Below are 19,686 nucleotides of genomic sequence, written 5' to 3' on the forward strand. Positions count from 1 at the left end.
AACAGATCTTTCACTAGCTAGAGCATGACTGAAGCACCATACTTTATAGTCCTCATTTCCCTCCAGCATTGCCAGATGACTTTGATTAGAGGGAAGCACCATTTACAGAGCTAAAGAACTTTGCCTCTTGAGGATCCTCAACTGCTTACTTAACATCATGATTATGAACCTTGATTCCTTATACTGTGGTAAATGTGATATGATGCAGTACAATAATATTGACTTGCTGTATTCTCATGGAAGATAACTTAATTTTTTTTCTAGATTAGTGAAAAATTTATTCCAGCTTGCCAGAGAAAACAAACCTTCTATTATCTTCATTGATGAGATAGACTCTCTGTGTGGATCAAGAAGTGAGAATGAAAGTGAGGCTGCTAGACGAATTAAAACAGAATTCCTAGTTCAGATGCAAGGTAAGATTAATGGCATTAAGGAACAGTTAGCAATTAATATCAGCTTTGGCTTTTTTGACACACAGTTAAGGTAAGATTGAAGATCATTTGTAGTTTTTCAAGATGTTTTAAAATGCTTTAAAAAAGTGTTTACATTATTAAATATTACCTGTTCTGGTGTAGGGGTTGGTGTAGACAATGAAGGAATCTTGGTTTTGGGAGCTACAAACATACCCTGGGTTCTGGATTCTGCTATCAGGAGAAGGTAATTTTATAACAAAATGTGTATTGTCCAGTAAAATATGCAACTTCACACTATACAGCACAAAGTGTTAGGTTTTTTCAATTCACTATTGATTAGGTGGTGGCTTAATCTGTGAATGTTCGGAAATACTATCCTGCTTTAACTACCTTGTATGGGAAACCTGAAGATCTATACACTGAAAAACTCTCCAATTAATTTATAGTAGATCCTGAATGTGTGGGCAGGGGGTCCTGTGGTCACCTTAAATAATACCAGTCAGACCAATATTTGGTTGCATGCAGTATGTGCTGGTGCCATGTAGGTCTCTGCCCCTTTATCTCCCTCTTCTCACATGCACGAAGTTCTGAGTTTACCTCAGTTGAAAACACCTACTTCGTCTAGTCTTGAGGCTTTCTTGAGCAGAGAATGGCAATTATGCTGAAGTGCATTCAAATGAGAGAAGCTAATTTTCTGGTCTCTGTAAGTATGGTAAAGGGCCAGTGCATGGACTTGTTGCACCACATACCCCCTAGCTCAGTGGTTTTCAAACTGCGAGTCGCGACCCAGTACTGGGTCACGGAATGTAAGGCACTGGGTCGCAGTGGCTCTGGTCAGCACCGCCAACCGGACCGTTAAAAGTCCTGTTGCGGTACTGCCCAGCTAAGGCAGGCTAGTCCCTACCTGTTCTGACACCGTGCTGCGCCCTGGAAGCAGCCAGCAGCAGGTCCAGCTCCTAGGCCCTGGGGGTGGGCCACAGGGCTCTGTGCACAGCCTCTGCCCCAAGCACTGGCTCTGCTGTGGGGGAAGAGTAAGAGGGGGCGGTACCTGTGGGAGAGAGCCACACAGAGCTGGACCTGCTGCTGGCTGCTTCAGGGGGCTCAGTGCAGTCTGGACGCCAGGACAGGCAGGAATCCTGCCTTAGCACCCCCATTGCGCTGCTAACTGGGAGCTGCCCGAGGTAACCCCGCACCCCAAACCCTGACCCCCTCCAAATCCAGAGCCCCCTCCTGCACCCCAAACCCCTCATCCCCAGCTCCATACTAGAGCCTGCACCCTCAGCCCACAGTCCTGACCTTGTCCCGCACCTTGCCCCAGCCATGAGTCCCCCTCCCACCCAGAGCGCCATCCTGCACCCCAAACCCCTCATCTCTGGCCCCACCCAGCAGCCCTTACCCCCACACTCCAACCCTCTGCCCCAGCCCTGAGCCCCTCCCACACCCCAAACCTCTCATCCCCAGATCAGTTGGGTCGTGGGCACCAACAATTTTCTTTAACTGGGTCGCCAGAAAAAAAAGTTTGAAAACCACCGCTCTAGCTAATATTTTGTGGCAACTTTTCCAGCATTGAAAAATGAGATTACATTGTGCTTTGCGTGCATGCATTTTGGGGAAATAATCCCAGCAGTCTAAGAACAATAGTCACTGTGCTTGTCAGGGAGAACTGCAGTTCTAAATCCTCCTAGTAATACCATATCAGAAGGAAGGCTTGATTAAGGTACCAAAATTTGTAGCAGAGTCTCGCTGAACATGCCCTGAAGTTACATTTCAGTTGATGAACTTTATTTAAAATAGATTTGTAAACTTCAGAGACATTAATAATAGTTGTTCAGCCATACTTTGGTTAATTGAGCAAAAACGCTGTTTTGATGCTCCACACCTCAAAAATATTGAAGGGATTTTTGTCCCTTGAGCTTCTTCTAGAAACAAAATCTGTCTTCTGTGACTAAGGGTTTGTCTACGTGGAGATTTAGTGTGCAACAAATCAGGGTGTAAATCTACAGCTCAGTAACTGGCAGTGTGGACCCTGCTACCATGCATTATGGGCACATCTACTGTACAGGTGAGGGATGTGATTCCCCTGCTTGTGTACACATGCTCTCACTAGCTCTTACCACGCTGTTGCTAATATAAACAGCAGCGTGGCCATGGTAGCATGAGTAGCAGCAGCAGAAGCCCAGCCTAGAACTGTTGAGTACTTACTCTACAGTTTCAGGGAGGGTACATACTAAGCTGTCCCTCCACTGCCGCTACCCATGCTACCATGGCTACGCTGCTGTTTATAGTCAGGCTAGCTTGATAAGAGCTAGTGCAAATATGGGTCCCTGAGCAGGGGAGTCACATCTGTGCCCTGTAGCTGGAGCCTAAAAGTTACATAGTATGCTTTGATGTACAGTAGATGTGCCCATAATGCATGGTAGCAGGGTCCACACTGCCAGTTACTGAGCTGTAGATTTACACCCTGATTTGTTGCACACTAAATCTCCATGTAGACTGCTGTTTCAAACATAAAGCACACTGTGGAACTTCTACTGCATGGTAGCAGGGTCCATGTGACCAGTTAGTGTGTGGCAAGCTAGTGCACTATAGAGTCACCCCGGCTTGCCATGCACTAAATCTTTATGTAGACATGCTGCAAGCATGGGATAATTTCAAACCCATGGGAAGATTTCTCAGTCATGAAAAGGAAGAAACGGGGTTATAATATTCTGAATGTAATTTTAATTAGTGATTGTTACTATGGATATTACAGTACTTTTTTTAGCAGACTTATAAAATAGTGCTAAGATTCCCCACACTCACTTCATGCGCGCACACACTCTTAAAGCTGTAATGCTCAGATTGCTTCCTTATTCCTTCTAGTTCTGTTAGACCATTTGCATAAACTGCTTTCCATCGAGTACCTGCAAGAGTCAGTGTTTGTGGCTTTTTTAAATTAAGGTTTGAGAAGCGTATTTATATTCCTTTGCCTGAGGACCATGGTAGGACTGCTATGTTTAAGCTTCACCTTGGGAGCACCCCAAACAGCCTGACAGAATCAGACTATCGAGATCTTGGAAAGAGAACGGATGGCTATTCTGGTGCTGACATAAGCATCATTGTTCGTGATGCACTGATGCAGCCTGTTAGGAAAGTGCAATCAGCCACTCACTTTAAAAAAGTAAGTATGTTTAAAAAAAAAAAAAAAAAAGTTGCGGAATTTCCAACTCTTAGTTTCTAGAGTTCAAATCTCCTTTTATTTTGAAATTTCTGGCAATTGAGCTTTTAACTTCTGATTAATTAATATTACTTGTATGTGAATTTTCATATGTTTTTAATCTATGAAAAGAATGTACATGCTAGGACAAAGAGCTTTTCTCTTAGCTCTATTTCAGAGAACTGGTCTGGGCATGGCACAGGAATCCAGGAGTCTGTAACTTGTATTCCTGACTGACAAATTTCCTCTGACTGCTGCTTAAAGGGACACCACCGACTTTGGAATCATCCACTTAAAACCCACGTTAAAAGTAGCTAACTTCAGGTGTTAACATCTTCCCTGAGCTCCATGAGAATTGGCAAAGGCTTTTATATTTGCACTTTTCTATTGTATTTCTCTTCCCTGTTGCTATAAGAAAAGCCTATGCAGATGGTAATTGCTTATACATGAGCACTGAAAAATCTGAAAAGTAAATAAACAGGAATACATAAATAAATAAATAAAAAATAAATTTCTCCATCTTTAAACTCTAACAATCTTAGGTGTTGGGACAGTAATGCTTTAAAATATTTTGAGTGACTTTTTTTAAGTTGATGTCACCTGAGCGCTCTGAGCAGGGACTGTATCTCATTATTTGGACAGCACCTAACATCTTGTGGATTACTGCCTCAGCACTTAACACGCAGAGGTACAATGAAAGGACTTTTAAAACTGCCATGGGATTCCATGTATATTGTCTTGCAAGGATTTCTATATCAAATACAGTCCATTTAAAAATGATTTTTCTAACTGTTGGACTTGCAAGCTCAGCTTGAACTGAAAGTCAGCTGGGTTCTTTCCATCTCACAATGCTACCAAATCCTACAGGCCAAATTAGGTCTGTTACATCTATGGAACTCCTCTGCCTTTACAGAATTTTCCCAAGTGTTACTGATTGGGACTTGGTAACTAATTCTGTTGATGCACAAAATGCAATAGAGTTCAGCTTGCCCGCCTAGCTTGGTTATGCGGTGCTAAAAGGAATTTAAAAACCTTACAAATCTTTTTTGTCAATATAGTCAGAACTATCCTTCTGCATATACACTAGAAGCAGATCTATTGAGTAAGGTAGTGCTGTTCTTTCTATAAAATCCCTTTTAGGGTAGAACTACACTTAAATTATTTATATTTCCAATACAAATTTTGTTTTGTAGCTGTTAAATTAAATCTACCAGAAACTTATATAAGCTTCTCTGCACAGGTGCACGTTCTCTTCCTTTAGCAAAAGTAAAATCTCATTTAACATGTGTTCGCTTTTGAAAGCATAGTTTTCCTGTTTCTCTCAGAAAACATATCTGTTCTCAAGATGGTGAAGGAATGGGGTTTCATTTAACTTGTATGTGGTAGCAGTTCTGCCACTCTTGAGAGGCAGACATCTCCAGACGTCCCGTTTTTAAAGGGACAGTCCCGTATTTAAGACCACCTGCAGGTGTCCCAACTTTTTTCTTAAAAATGGGCCAATTGTCCCATACTTTGTCTCCTTCTCCTTTCTCTTCCCCCTCTCGTCTCATCCCGTGCCCTGGGTTCTGCCCCCAAGGAGTGCAGAGCTGCCAAGTCCCCTAGGCACCCTCTCCTGTTGAGCCACCTCTCTCTGGCTAGGTTAGCTGAAGGCCCTGCAGTCAGGTTCCCTGGGCCCTGGTGCACAATGCACCCTTAGGGCTTAACCCCTTCCTGCCTGCACTATAGCCGGTGGACAGGAGGCAGCTGGGTTATGTCAGTTGCCTGCAGCAGCCTAAAGTCTTAGCTGCCTTTCGACACTGTGCGGGCAGGAAGGGAAAAGCTGCTTCCAGCCACAGGAGAGGGGGATAGAAGAATGAGCTCTGCAAGGATACGGACCAGGTCATCCCTTCCCCGCATCCTCCTCCCCTGTGGCTGGAAGCAGCTCCCGTCCCTTCTCTCCTACGCAGTGCAAAAAGCTGTTACTGGCCACATGCTGGGGTGAATCCTGGCAGAAATTTCGTGAGGGGGGCATGTGACCCTGCGTGTCCCCCCCACATGTTGCCTCAGGAAGACACAGCACCAGGTACCAGGAGAGGCAGGTCTGTCCTGGGGGCCCAGCTAGGCATGGAGGGTGGAGAGTGCTGGGCAGGGAGTGTCGGTTCGGTCTCTCGCACCCATGTGAGAGAGATGTACTGGAATGTGTGTGTGTGTGTGTGTCACCTCTCCCCATGTGAACCCATAATCCTTAAAGATAAAAAGGTAAATAAAAAGAATCCAGATATGCAGTATTTCCTTTTTAACAAGGGCTCTGTTAACTTGATGTTAGTTTGTACTGCATAGTTCTGATTGATTGCCGTTGAACTCGGTTGAATATGAGAAATTTTACCAGGTGTTCCATATTGAGCATAGGGAAATATGGTCAGCCTAGAGGGTAGTGTCTTCTGTTCAAATTAGAAAAACTTTTATTAGATGGAAATTAATTCACACGCTGTGAGTTTTTTTTAGTAAAGCCTAAATTAAACTGAACTGCTACAATTATTTCTGGTTGAAGCTAGGGTTCTCATCCTGTATCACCTTCAAAGTAACACATTCAGCCTCACAACACCTATGGCAAGGTGGGAGATATTCCTATTTTTACAGATGAAGAAATTGAAGCACTGTTGTTAAGGCTCCATGTACACTACAAAAATTGTATTGAAGATATAGTTGTCCTTCACCTAATTAGAACACAGCTGAAATTTGTAAGATGCATTGGCCTCAGACATGCTTGTAGAGTCATTTATGTGACCCATTGCAACATATTAGGTCCAGGCCACACTAAACATTTTAATTGTGCTGTAACTAGGTAACAGTGGATTGTGGATTGTAAACAGGCCCCAAATTATTTTCTCTGGGTCACAAAGGAAGTGTAAGGCAGAGATGGGAATAGACCTCTGGTCTCCACTCCCATTCCTTCTCTAATAAAGACCACACTTCATCTGTGACCTCGTATTTGTTCATGCCTAACCGTGACAATTATAGTAGCCTTAAACCCTGAATAGAACCACATTTAGTTCTTTCAGGAATGGTAGCAGCTAAGTGGTCAGTAGTACCAAAGGCTGATAATGAGCAAGAGAACATATTTAGATTCCATCACCATGAATAGACTGCTAACCTAAGGGATCAACAGCTTTTTTTCCATGTGATTCACCCTGACTGCTGTACTCCAGATTTAACTGGAAATGCCTTATTCTGATGGTTGATAAACATTGATATTTTAAAAATAAATTACATAAGTACATTTACCTTTTTAAAATAAAACTATTTTAAATATGAAATTATGATGACCTATGTTAAGGACTAAACTGTCACTCTAATCTATTTAATTTTTTTAATATAATTAAGCGGGAGGTGCTGGAGTCTTAAAGTAAAACTGGTGAAAGTTACTGATTGAGCACCTGGAATCAGAATTTGTTAGTTTCAAATGCAAAACAAGTTTTAATAATTGTTTTTCCCATGTATCCAGCACAATTAAGGAAGTTTTATTTAACTAGTAAAAAAAATTAAATATGTAGTTCATTTTTAATTGAAATCCAACTTCTTTCTAAATATAGCTTGACACAATAAAAATCTAATAAATGAGAAATGCATTAGTCACCATTTTCTAACATAATAAAAAGGTACAAAATTAAGACTCTGAATTAAATGTAAGTAAAGCTATATAGTTCCTTCAGTAACCATGTATAGTATATCCTGATTAGCAAAAAAAGAAAATGTAGTGTAAATACTCTATTTAGTTGTAAATCAACATGTTTTAATGGTCACTAGCTAATGAGGATCAGCTTCTCCTTAGGAGAATAAAAAGTACAAATGCAAATCAACATTATTTAAATCAAGGTTTCCTGCTTGCTGATTTAAATCATAATTAAAATTGGTGATTTAAATTATCGATCTACCCTGCTTTATCCCAGTGCTCTCCATAGCCTTCCCTATCCAAATGTTTTACCAGTGTGCTGGAGTGCTGCTTCAGGAAAAGCTTAGCCTATCTGCTCTGTTGTGCCTTCTGGGATACAGTTATCTTAATCATGGGTGTCAAAAGCTTAGCCTTATCAATTATTTGTATTATATTAGCTCACTGTGATTCTGATCAAGGCTTATAGGTTCTAAGTGCTGTACCAGTACAGAGTAAGCCATTCCTAGCTCTGAAGAATGTACAGCCTATTTAGACGTATAGGCAGACAAAATATTCAATATGTCAAAAGTATAAGACTCATTAGTTACATTCCCCCCAAATCCCTGTACTTTAAAAGCAATTTGCATGTATTCTGAATTATTGAGGATGTATAATACAACAAATGACAATGTAAAATAGCATTGTCAGCACTAGTTACATTATTTAAAAATGTGAGGCACCTAGTAAGTTAACTCTGGTCATATATATTTTGGATATATGACTGTGGAAATATATAAACTAGGGCTGTCAAGTGATTAAAAAAATTAATCTGGATTAATAAGTGATTAATCACACTGTTAAACAATAATAGAATACCATTTAAATATTTTTGGGTGTTTTCTACATTTTCAAATACTGGTTTCAGTTATAACACAATACAAAGTGTTACAAATACATTGCTCACTTAATATTTATTTTTTGTTACAAATATTTGCACTGTAAAAAGCAAAAGAAATAGTATTTTTCTGTCCACCTAATACAAGTACTGTAGTGCAATCTCTTTATGATGATAATTGAATTTTAAAAGGTACAATTATGTACAAAAAAACTGCATTCAAAAATAAAACAATGTAAAACTTTAGAGCCTACAAGTCCACTCAGTCCTATGTCTTGTTCAGCCAATTGCTCAGACAAACAAGGAGATAATGCTGCCTGCTTCTTGTTCATGTCACCTGAAAGTGAGAGCCATTGTAGCCGGCGTTGCAAAATATCTAAATGTCAGATGCACTAAAGATTCATATGTCCTTTCATGCTTCAACCACCATTCCAGAGGACATGCATCTATGCTGATGACAGGAATTGCTCGATAACAATCCAAAGTAGTGCAGACCAACAAATGTTCATTTTCATTATCTGAGTCAGATGCCACCAGCAGAAGGTTGATTTTCTTCTTTTGGGGGTTTGGGTTCTGTAGTTTCCGTAGCAGAGCGTTGCTCTTAAGACTTCTGAAAGCATGCTCCACAGCTTGTCCCTCTCAGATTTTGGAAGGCACTTCAGCGTCTTAAACCTTGGGTTGAGTGCTGTAGCTATCTAAATCTCACATTAGTAGCTTCTTTGCATTTTGTCAAATCTGCAGAAAAAGCATTGTTAAAATGAACATGTGCTAAGTCATCATCCAAGACTCCTAGAACAAGAAATACATGGCCGAATGTAGGTAAAATAGAGCCGGAGACGTACAGTTCTCCCCCAAGGAGTTCAGTCACAAACTTAATTAACGTTATTTTTTTTTAAACAAGCGTCAGCATGGAAGCATGTCCTCTGGAATTGTGGCCGAAGCATACAAATGTTTTGCATGTCTGGAACATAAATACCTTGCAGTGCCGGCACAAAAGTGCCATACGAATGCCTGTTCTCACTTTCTGGTGACATTGGAAATAAGAAGTGGGCAGTATTATCTCCCATAAATGTAAACAAACTTTTTGTCTTCACGATTGGCTGAATGAGAAGTAGGACTGAGTGGACTTGTAGGCTCCCAAGTTTTACATTGGTTTTGAGTGCAGTTACGTAACAACAAAAAATCTACATTTATAAGTTGCATTTTCACGATAAAGAGATTGCACTATAGTACTTGTATGAGATAAATTGAAAAATACTGTTTATCATTTTTACAGTGCACATATTTGTAATCAAAAATAGTATAAAGTGAGCAGCGTACATTTTGTATTCTGTGTTTGTAATTGAAATAAATATATTTGAAAATGTAGGAAAACATCCAAAATAGTTAATAAATGTAAATTGGTATTCTATTTAACAGTGCAATTAAAACTGCAATTAATCGCAATTAATTTTTTTGAGTTAATTGCGTGAGTTAACTGTGAGTAATTCATAGCTAGGTTCCCTGTAAGCTGCACGGCTGCGCAGCAGGCTATTTAGGGCCATGCAGGTCACCCGGCCCCTACAAAGGTGCCAGGGAGAGGAGCCTCTCCCCAGGCCCACCGGAACTGCCGCGGTTGGGGAGAGGCGCCCCTCCCCAGCCCAGTCCAGGCCTGCAGAGCTGCCATGGCTGGGGAGAGGTGCCCCTCTCCCAGCCTAGTCCAGCCCAGCCCCCCTGGATCTGCTGGGGAGAAGAGCACTTCCCCCAGCCAAGCCCCACTGTAGCTGCAGTGGGGGGAAGAGGCACCCCTCCACCCAGTCCAGGTGCTGCTGTGGAGTGACAGCTGGGGGGAATACTCTCTCTCTCCCTCCCCCTGCTGTAGCCCCAGGGCAGCCTGCACCTCAAACCCTCATCCCAGAGCCCTCTCCACCCTGCACACCAACCCTCTGCGCCAGCCCTCCCATCTGCTATGCACTCTAGGATGACTGTCCAGATGTTATGGGAAGGCTGATAGTGCTGGGTGATCTGCCCCTACTATTACCAGAAAGTGGGAAGGGTGTCAGCTGTAACCCTTGGCGCTCTCAGCATTTCCCTAATCCAGTTTATAGATTTGTATAGTTGCTTCAAGCAACTTTTGGCACTGAGAGTCATCTACAAGAACTTAGACCTTACCCAACCCCAAAAGAAGCGGGGTAAGATAAGATTTCCCTGAAGTGACCTTTATGTTCAGCTGTTGCTGCCACCACCCTCATGGTCAAAAAAGATCTGGCTTCTGTTTCACAGGACTTCAGCAAGAAAGTGGAGCCTACTAGTGGGAGGGAAGTCAGACTAAAAAGAGGGCACTCTTTTCAAATAAGGCCAAAATTTATTTCAATTGTCAAGAACCTCATATGCTTCAAATGTAGTTAGGTTTTATGTTTTCAAAAAGTGTTAATATTTACTAACGGGTGATTTACCAATAGTGAACCTTTTGGAAGGTGCGAATAAAATAACTCCCCCCCCCCCCCACTCCTTGCACAGTAAATAGTGAAAAGTTCTCTCAACGTCGATTACTTTCTGTAGCAAATAATGTATTGACTGGCACTTGGGGTTTTTTTAGCTTCTGTCTGTGGTCTATAAGTTTTTCTAGAACGCTTCACTCATATGATTTTTTTTTAATTTTATTTCCAGGTCAGAGCACCATCACTGACTAATCCAAATATTTTGGTAGAAGATATGCTTACTCCGTGCTCACCAGGTGATCCTAATGCCATTGAAATGACCTGGATGGATGTCCCAGGGGATAAGCTGTTGGAGCCTGTTGTTTCCATGGTCAGAATTTCGTTTTTATTACGAAATGTGTTCCTTCATGCTTCATAGAACTTTATGATAATCTTAAAGCAAAGTTTTCCACACATGAGTGCTTGAAGCTAGGCACCTAAACTAGTGGCCTGGTTTCAGAAGGGCTGAGCACACCCATCAGCACTCAGTTAATCCCAGCATGCCATTTTAGTCATGAGTCTGGCACAGTTTGTTCAACAGTGCTGAGCTCTTTTTGTTATACAGAGCCAACTCTCCCCACCCTGACTTACAGCTTCCGTGTATCCATCCTGCCCATCTGCTGACATGCAGCTAGAACCTCTTTGTGGTCAGCTGTTAATTGACTGGTAGTCTACCAGGTGGATCCTCCACTGTTCATCCCTGTTTTTCAGTGGTCCCTACCACCCAAACACCCCTCAGGTTCTTCCCCTCTGTTGTCACTGATTTTTCCATCACTGTCATCCCTGAATCTCGGGATTGTATTGCTTTATTGAGAGAATATAGTCAATTGTTATACTGTAGGCTGATGTTTACAGATCAAAAATGATGCTGAAAACGCCCATTATCAAATATAATCACTTGTCACAAAATTGTATATGTATATAATGGTAGTTGCAGTGGATTTCGCACAAAGGTGTGTGAGGACCGCCCCCCCATTCCTTTACTCGTCTCTTTAAAATTTATTTTTAGTCTGGAGCATAGAATATATTTACCATGTGTAGAGAAACAACAATTCTCTCCTGTTTTTATAAAACAGATCATAGTCTTCAGCTCACTCAATTTCAGTTCAATCAATATAGCGAAATCTGTTACATGACACTTATTGGTGCCATTTTTTTTCTAAGAATTGCAAAATACAATTATACAAAATATACAAAATAGTGGATATAAGTATATTTGGCTGGAGGGAGCGTTGAGGAGAGATTTGAGCTGCCACTATACATGTTGTACCTATTCAAGTAGTGACTGAAAGAGTTTATCAGATCATCAGTGCTCATGAAATTTAAAAGTACTAGCTGGGGTATCTTAGCTACAACTTTTACTCAGAGTAAAAGTAGTCTGCACTGGGGAACTTTTAATTAGTAGTAGGTTTATCTCAGACTAAATAGGATTTAGCCCAAGGTACTTGTTGTCTACTGGGCAGAAAGCCACCTCAGGTTCTTATGATTACCTATTTGTCTCAAAAATAGAAAAAAATATAAAGCAATCATGCATTATAAGCTGTCAGTGGAATGACACAGACACCTTTGACATGGCATCTCTGACATGACTAGGGAGTTCTGAAAGCAGTAGCCAGTCGTAGCAGGAGTCTATTTGCTGCACTTACAGAAAACTTTATATGGCTCTGGGTGTGTGTATTTGACCCTGTTCTCTTAGTATAGAACAGAGATCAGCAACCTTTGGCACACGGCCCGTCAGGGAAATCCACTGGCGGGCCGAGACCGTTTGTTTACCTGCAGCGTCCGCAAGTTTGGCCGATTACAGCTCCCACTGGCCGCGGTTTGCCGTTCCAGGCCAATGGGGGCTGCGGGAAGCAGCGTGGGCCAAGGGATGTGCTGGCCGCTGCTTTCCGCAGCCCCCATTGGCCTGGAACGGCAAACCGCGGCCAGTGGGAGCTGTAATCGGCCAAACTTGCGGACGCTGCAGGTAAACAAACTGTCTCGGCCCGCCAGTGGATTTCCCTGATGGGCCGTGTGCCAAAGGTTACCGATCCCTGGTATAGAACATTTTAAAACTATTTTTCACCATGGATGTCTGACTTCTTGCATTTTACTGTCTGCATCAGAACTTCTATGTGAACCTGACCAGTCTAATTTTGCCATCCATTCTAATACAATTCTTTAGTGTTAAAAGCCTCTATAGTTGGAGTTAACGTTTTTTTTAGCAACTAGCTCTTTACTTAGTTTTCAGTGCTTCTCCATCTCCTCCTTTCTCAAAAACAAACAAAAAAAACTAAAAATTAAACTATCCGTATTGTATCTGTGCACCTTCAATGGGTATTTGCATAAGTTAGTCATACACAGATGTGTGTGCACACCCAATTTTGCAAGTCTAGCCCTGCATCTCGATCTGATGGTCTAACAGGATTTCTTTTGGGCACTATGTAGAGCTGGTGTGACACTTTGGAGACTACCCAGACTGGTAAAGGATTCTGTTTCCACCTGCCCTGGTTCTTGGGGGCCTGTGTACTGTGCAGCTATGCTTCAGATCCCTGACATCAGTAGCCAGCGCATAAGCCTAAGTGTCACCCTGGCTCTCCCTGGCCTACTTGCTCTTTTGCAAGGTGATACCAACAACCCTTCTAGTCCTGTGTCTCCCCACATATGTCCTCCCAGGTACTTGGACTTTTTCCCCTGTGGTTCGTTGCCCCCAAAGGTGTGACACCAGCCCCACAGAACTCAGTTCACCATGGCCTACACACACCACACGGTTTGCCCAACAGAGACCTGTCTGGCACAAAAATGAACAAAAAGTTTTATTGAATAGAAAATCCACAGATCAAAGACAAAATAGTAAGGGAAAGCAAACATCTGACTCTCACACAAAATAAACCTGAAGACAACCTCAGGCTTTACGCTTCTATATCAGATAAATTCCTTTTTCTAATACAAGTTACTTTTGCCTTAATGCAGTTTTCCAGCTATAGGAGCGATCCAGCATTCACAGACCACCTCGTGCCTTGACTGTCCCCCAGCTTCTGAATTAAAAAAAAACCCTCAGCTCAGTTCCAAGCCTGCCTTTAAAAGGGTTTTCCTTTTCTTTGTGTTTTTGTTCTCTCAGTCCATGATGATTCAAGGTTAATCACAGTTGTGAAATTTCCTCCTGATTTGATGTTGGGGAGCCACTGTGCTCTTTTCAACTTTGAGTTACTTCAGAGACTTTCCATTAACTGTAATGGCCCACCGTTGTCCTTTCCTGGTACTTGAAGGCCTAGTTACTTGAAGCCTGAACAGCTGTTTTGGGAGGTGCCCCTCCATGCCGGAGTGCTCACCACCCTACTGTAAAGTATGGCTGAAGCTGCCACACAGTTTTCTATATATACAAATACATGAATGTGTTTATGTATCTCATAATGATTGAGTGTAGCACACTACAAGATTTCATAAAAGACCTTAGTCGATATACTTTTATAGTACAGTAACATTTCTATGCAATCAGTTGATTTAACTGCTTATTTTGGGGGTTCAAACCGTTTGTTCTCCCCTTGGGGTGTCTGGACCCAGATTGTTACAGATGGTATTGTTGAACGTATTTAAGGAACCCAAGTTCTTCACTGGCAGCAATCCTATGTTTGTGTTTTTCAGTGTTAGAAATCAGCTCTTGTTCTTAATCAGATCAGGCATTAATGCCTTTTAAAGAGTAGTCAGTTAATTTTGTGATCATTGTCTGCAAAATAGTCCTGTTCACGTTTCATGTGTTTGGCAGTGTTTTTTAAATAATATGGTTTGTAATGTACCAACTCCAATCAGTACTACCTAGGATTGAAACTACAATTTTCTGTACTGAATATTAGTAAGTGCCTTTTTATCTCCAGGATTCTGGCTTCATAGATAAACTTTTTCCCCAGTTTTAGCCTATGAAAAGCTGGTGTGTCATAGTGGTGGTTGGCTGAATTGAAATGACACCTATATTAGCCTTTTGAGACTTGTAAAAACTGTTTTTGGTAATTGGAGAGGGTTTGCCTATCAGTCATGAATAGCTAAACTTTGCTAGATATCAGTTATAAAATATTTGTTTCATATACCAACGCAGCATCTATTGTATTGTACCATGGCATGGACTTGAACACCTGATTTTTCCTCCCTTATATAAGTTATTGTAGTTAAACTTATGATAGTGAGCAACAGTCGACAGACCCACCGTATGAAGTTGTTATTCCCTTTCACTAAGCAATGACGAACCAAATTGTGTGCTGGTTACCGGAGCAGGTTAAACCTAAAAGTTTTACTGGCCAAGGTTTCACTGTTAGAAATGTCACTGATATACCTCTGTCTTTATTCATGGACCACATATTTTGTATTATGGAAAGTATGCATGTAAATGTTTTTGGGTCATTTATACTTTTGTATGACTTGTTAATTCCACGTTTCATGGCTGTCCCAGTTGAAGATTTTTTTCCAGTGTGCATATTAGCAGCACGATTATTGGATGTGATATTGTTGCTAATGTTGTGTTTATGAAACTACTTCTGTAATTCTTAATATATTCATCTGTACTATTTTCTTTCTCTGACAGGGTGATATGCTAAGGTCACTAGCTAGCACAAAACCAACAGTAAACGAACAGGATCTGGAAAAATTAAAGAAGTTTACAGAAGACTTTGGTCAGGAAGGCTAAACCAAAGACAGTTGTGGAACACTCAACCTTATATTTTCTCTTTCATAGGTATTTTTGCCTCCTTATTGATGGCATTTCAAATAATTGCCAATGAAAAAAATCACTTCCTTCTTACTTTGCACATGGAATAGAAGATATCTTTGCAAAGACCCTTTGAGCTTTTGTATTGTATTGTTTTCCTCAAATGTCTATTAAATGTCTACTGAGAGGTAATACTAAGAGTATAATTTTAGGATCATATGGAAAAGCAAAAGTGATGTGGTAAATTGTATTTAAATATTAGAAATCTCTTAAAAGATTAGTTAAGTTTTACTAAACGTTAAATTTTAGGTAATATCTGGTAGGCCTGGCTATAAATTATTGATGAAGTCCCATTGGGCCCAACAATGAATGACCTTTTTTGGTGTGGGAGAGGATGTGAGCAACTGTCAAGTGTTCTGAATGTCAGTCAATTAGCCTGCACATTAATTGCTTTATTTTCAGTTCGATAAGTATATCAAAATTTGCTAATAAATCAGATATTGCAGATGTACATGTCCTGTAGAATAGGTAAGCAAAGAACACTGTGATGGGGGCAAATATTTTGAACTTATGTAATGGCCAGTACTTATGATAAATACAGATATTGAACTGGTCCTTGGCTCTTTTTCTGGTATGCTGTGTTTAATTATTGCCTTAAAAAACAGCAAACTTTTGTTTTTTAATTCTGCTAGCTGATAGACATCTGTCACTGTGCAATCTAGCAAAGACTCACTAAATTTAAGAATCTTGGAAGAAAGTTCACTGATTTTTTTTTTTTTTTTTTTTTTTTAAATCCAGATTTACTTTCAGCGGGAGTTTTGACCAAACATACAGAATGTTTTAGAGTACTTGCATAAGATTACATAATTGAAGGCCTGCAAGATATAACCAGTCTTTGAATGTTGTAAGGGAGGTACTTCTGGAACTCACGTATAATCATATTTTCAGAACCTGGGAAATGTAGGGAGGAAGTAGTAAAAGGCTACAACTTTGAGATGATGGGCTAAATTGTCCTAAGTACCTCCTTTAATACAGTGCATAGCACGTATCAGTTTAATGCTTAAAGATTTTGACAATACCTCTCTAAACAAAATACACTAGTAGTATCACGTTACTTTCAGTGACTTTTTCTAAAGGAGTATGGATTCTAAGATGTGCCTGAATGTAACTTACAACACTATAGTGTCAGCATTGAGTTTGTGCCTTGTAAGTTTGCACTGTAGATATGAAAGATCATTGAGGTATTTAGAATACAGTACATTCCATTATTACTGTAAAATTCTATCCCTGCATATGCTTTGTTTAACTTGCATTAAAAAAGTTTGCACATTTCATAGATATAATATATGTTCACTTTTTGATGGGTTTGGTTTTCTTTTTATGTACATATTTTGTGTACTGTATAAATCATAGGACTGGTGAAATTTTCTGTGCTTAAATGAAGTAAAATGTCATAGTACAACTACTATATTCAGTTTATTCCTTCAGTATTTTCACGGGGGCCTTGGACAAACTTTCTACTGCAGTTCATGGGTACAGTTTGCACTATTACACAGAAGCAATCTTAAGATATTTCTTATAATTCACATAGTCCTGAGACTTCATTTCCTTTTCAATAATCTTTCACTGTCTGTATTGTATACACCCAAATTCCTTTTTACATCATTCACGTCAATGAAGTAGTTGTTCCTTTGTCTCACATTGCAGTCCCTGTGCATAATTCTAAATATTTACAACCCTGACAAAATTGTTTAGTTGTGGCAAGTGTTCTGTGTTCAATACTTTTGCTATAGCATTATCAACTTGCATTTCTTATTTGTAATGAGGTCCACAGATCCATGACATTGGGTATTGTGCTCCATGCAGCCTTGGAGGCAGGCCAGACTTGTCACTTGGAGGCAGGGAAACTGTGGCTCCATCTCTGAGCAACTGCCAAATTTCATCTGTTTCTCCAGCTACAGGCAGGCAGACAGACCGGTTCCCCCCCACCCCACTTTAAGCCATTTTCTCCCTTTTTCTTTAAAATTTGCTTTGATCGTCAGGTCTGTTGTAAGAAAAATCCTCTGTGCCTGGCACAGATGACAGCAACACTCCTGGTACCAGCAAGAGATTGATCCCTCCTTTCCCTCCCCCCCCCTTCCCAGTGTAGGGGGAGGGTAGGTTGAAGCACAGTATCAAAGGGCCAGGGAAGTTTCCTGCCCAGCCTCTGGAGCTCTTGCCCATAGCCATGTATGTTGACCACAGAGCAGCTGCCAAATCCCTCCCCCTGCATTGCTTCAAGGGCAGGGAGCTACTACTAGGGATCTAGAGAGAGAGCAAAGAGAGCAGGCCAACCTCTTCCTCCATTGCACAACAGGCCCCTGCAGTGGCTCAGCTTGATATCCCTGGGGTGGTGTCAGCCTAGCTCCAGGCCACATCCAGGGATCTCCTTTACACAAAGCTTGGGACCCTGGGAAGCCCCCAGCTGCAACCTTTCTAGGATAAAAAGAAAAGGAGGACTTGTGGCACCTTAGAGACTAACCAATTTATTAGAGCATAAGCTTTCGTGATCTGAGGAAGTGAGCTGTAGCTCACGAAAGCTTATGCTCAGATAAATTGGTTAGTCTCTAAGGTGCCACAAGTACTCCTTTTCTTTTTGCGAATACAGACTAACACGGCTGCTACTCTGAAACCTTTCTAGGATAAAATCCCCTTTCTCAGGGCAAGAGTGCTACTTTAAAGAGTAACCACAAGGTCCCTATCCCCCTCCCTCCAGGGAATCATCTGTCTGAAATGTTTCTCCTGAGAAGGAGGAGAAACCAAGATGAGGCATTAAATGAGGTTTCACAGATGTTCAGACCCCCAATAGTTACCCCAACAAAGCACCAAATAAAGCCCCAGTCCCATTCATCTTCTGAAGAGTCTGATTCAGGGGACTCTTCTAAGAGGCATAAGGTCAAATCTGTTTCCCTCTAACTGCATACATCTGCAAAAAGAGGCAGGACAGATAATGTTCAGCACTTGGTTTGCCCTGTTCACCTTCCTGGAGTGTAACAGGGCAGATAATCCTCAATGTACCCTGTGAGTGTGCCACACCTAAAGACTGGGAAAGCAGTGGGCTGGTGTCCTCAGATGCTGCAGCAGGTTGCCATGTGTTAATGGGCTGTCATTCCTAGCTCTCACTGTGGGTCACTTGGCCCTAATGTCCTGGATATTGCTCTCAACTTCTGTTGCAGGTTGCCATGCTTCATTACCACCTCCTTCCCACAGCAGATAACTATGGAGCAATAAGAGGGACATCAGTCCAGACATGGAAGAACTGACAGGCACTAATGGACCTCTTGGCCTGTCACTTCTTTCTTCTATCCCATTCTGTAAGGCCAGAAGGTTCCTCAGTTTGCACCAATCAAAATTCATCCAGGTGACTCAACTGAAAATAAACACGCCTTTGTCCCTACTGGTCAAGGACTTATTTCTAACTGGGAAAAAAAAAAATTTTATCTGAAAAAGTGGCCTTGTCTCTATACAGGCCCTTCAGAGGCAGCCAACTCCAGACAAGCATAAGCTCAGCCCCCTCCTTTAAGCATGAAAACTGTTGAGGGCATCAAGCCAACAAGAATAAGTAAATAAGAGAGAATTGTCATTTGACACCCTAAGTGCCCCCACATGCTTTCACAAGCAATGCTGAGGTGGGCGGACAGTATTGCAAGTGTGGTCTTGCTCCACCTAAGAGCTTCTGCCTGAGGAGGAATCGGGGCATGCAGACAGCCATCCTAGATCTCCTATGCATGGGAGCAACTGAACCTGTCCCACCTCTTCAGAAGAAAGAGGCCTTGCTGTATATTATTCCTAGTCTCCTCCCTTCCCTCCCCGCTAAAAGTCAAGGCTCCAAAGCACTTCTTGACATCAAGTAAATGAACAGATACCTTGAAAAGAAAAATCAAAATTCAAGATGGAAACTTTAAAATCCATACTAGCTGCCATCGATGAAAGGGACTGCAGGACATCAGTAGATGTGAACGATGCCAATCTCCATACACCCATTCCACAGTCTCCCAGATGCTTCCTAAACTTTGATTTTTTCCAGCAAAACATTACCAATACAGGTCCTTGCCCTTTGGTTTAGCAACAGCAGGGTGGCCAGAGAGGAGCAGCTCTGAAGGCAGAGTTGCCGCCAGCAGCAGTGCAGAAGTAAGGATGGCATGGTATGGTATTGCCACCCTGACTTCTGTTGCCGGCCAAGCTAGGCCCTTCATCAGCAGCCGCCACTATCTGGCCACCCAGCTCTGAAGGCAGTAGCACAGCAGTAAGGGTGGCATGGTCTGGTATTGCCACCCTTTCTTCTGCGCTGCTGCTGGTGGGGCGCTGCCTTCAGAGCTGGGTGCCCAGCCAACAGCCATTACTCTCCACCTGCCCAGATCTGAAGGCAGCAGTG

The 19,686-nt window shown here is 41.6% G+C and overlaps 1 protein-coding gene across 1 annotated transcript in view; it reads left to right on the forward strand.

The window, feature by feature from the left end:
- Positions 1-16,647, forward strand: part of VPS4B (vacuolar protein sorting 4 homolog B) — a 34,423-nt gene extending 17,776 nt beyond the window's left edge. The window contains exons 7-11 of the mRNA XM_084620782.1: positions 265-413; positions 576-657; positions 3,354-3,573; positions 10,785-10,925; positions 15,150-16,647. Of these exons, the coding sequence (XP_084476908.1) occupies positions 265-413; positions 576-657; positions 3,354-3,573; positions 10,785-10,925; positions 15,150-15,251 (694 nt within the window). The 3' untranslated portion in view covers positions 15,252-16,647. The remainder of the gene's footprint in view (positions 1-264; positions 414-575; positions 658-3,353; positions 3,574-10,784; positions 10,926-15,149) is intronic.
- The last annotated feature ends 3,039 nt before the right edge of the window (positions 16,648-19,686 follow it).

The sequence above is a fragment of the Lepidochelys olivacea genome, assembly GCF_965140295.1.
Source record: "Lepidochelys olivacea isolate rLepOli2 genome assembly, chromosome: 2".
NCBI lineage: Eukaryota > Metazoa > Chordata > Testudines > Cheloniidae > Lepidochelys > Lepidochelys olivacea.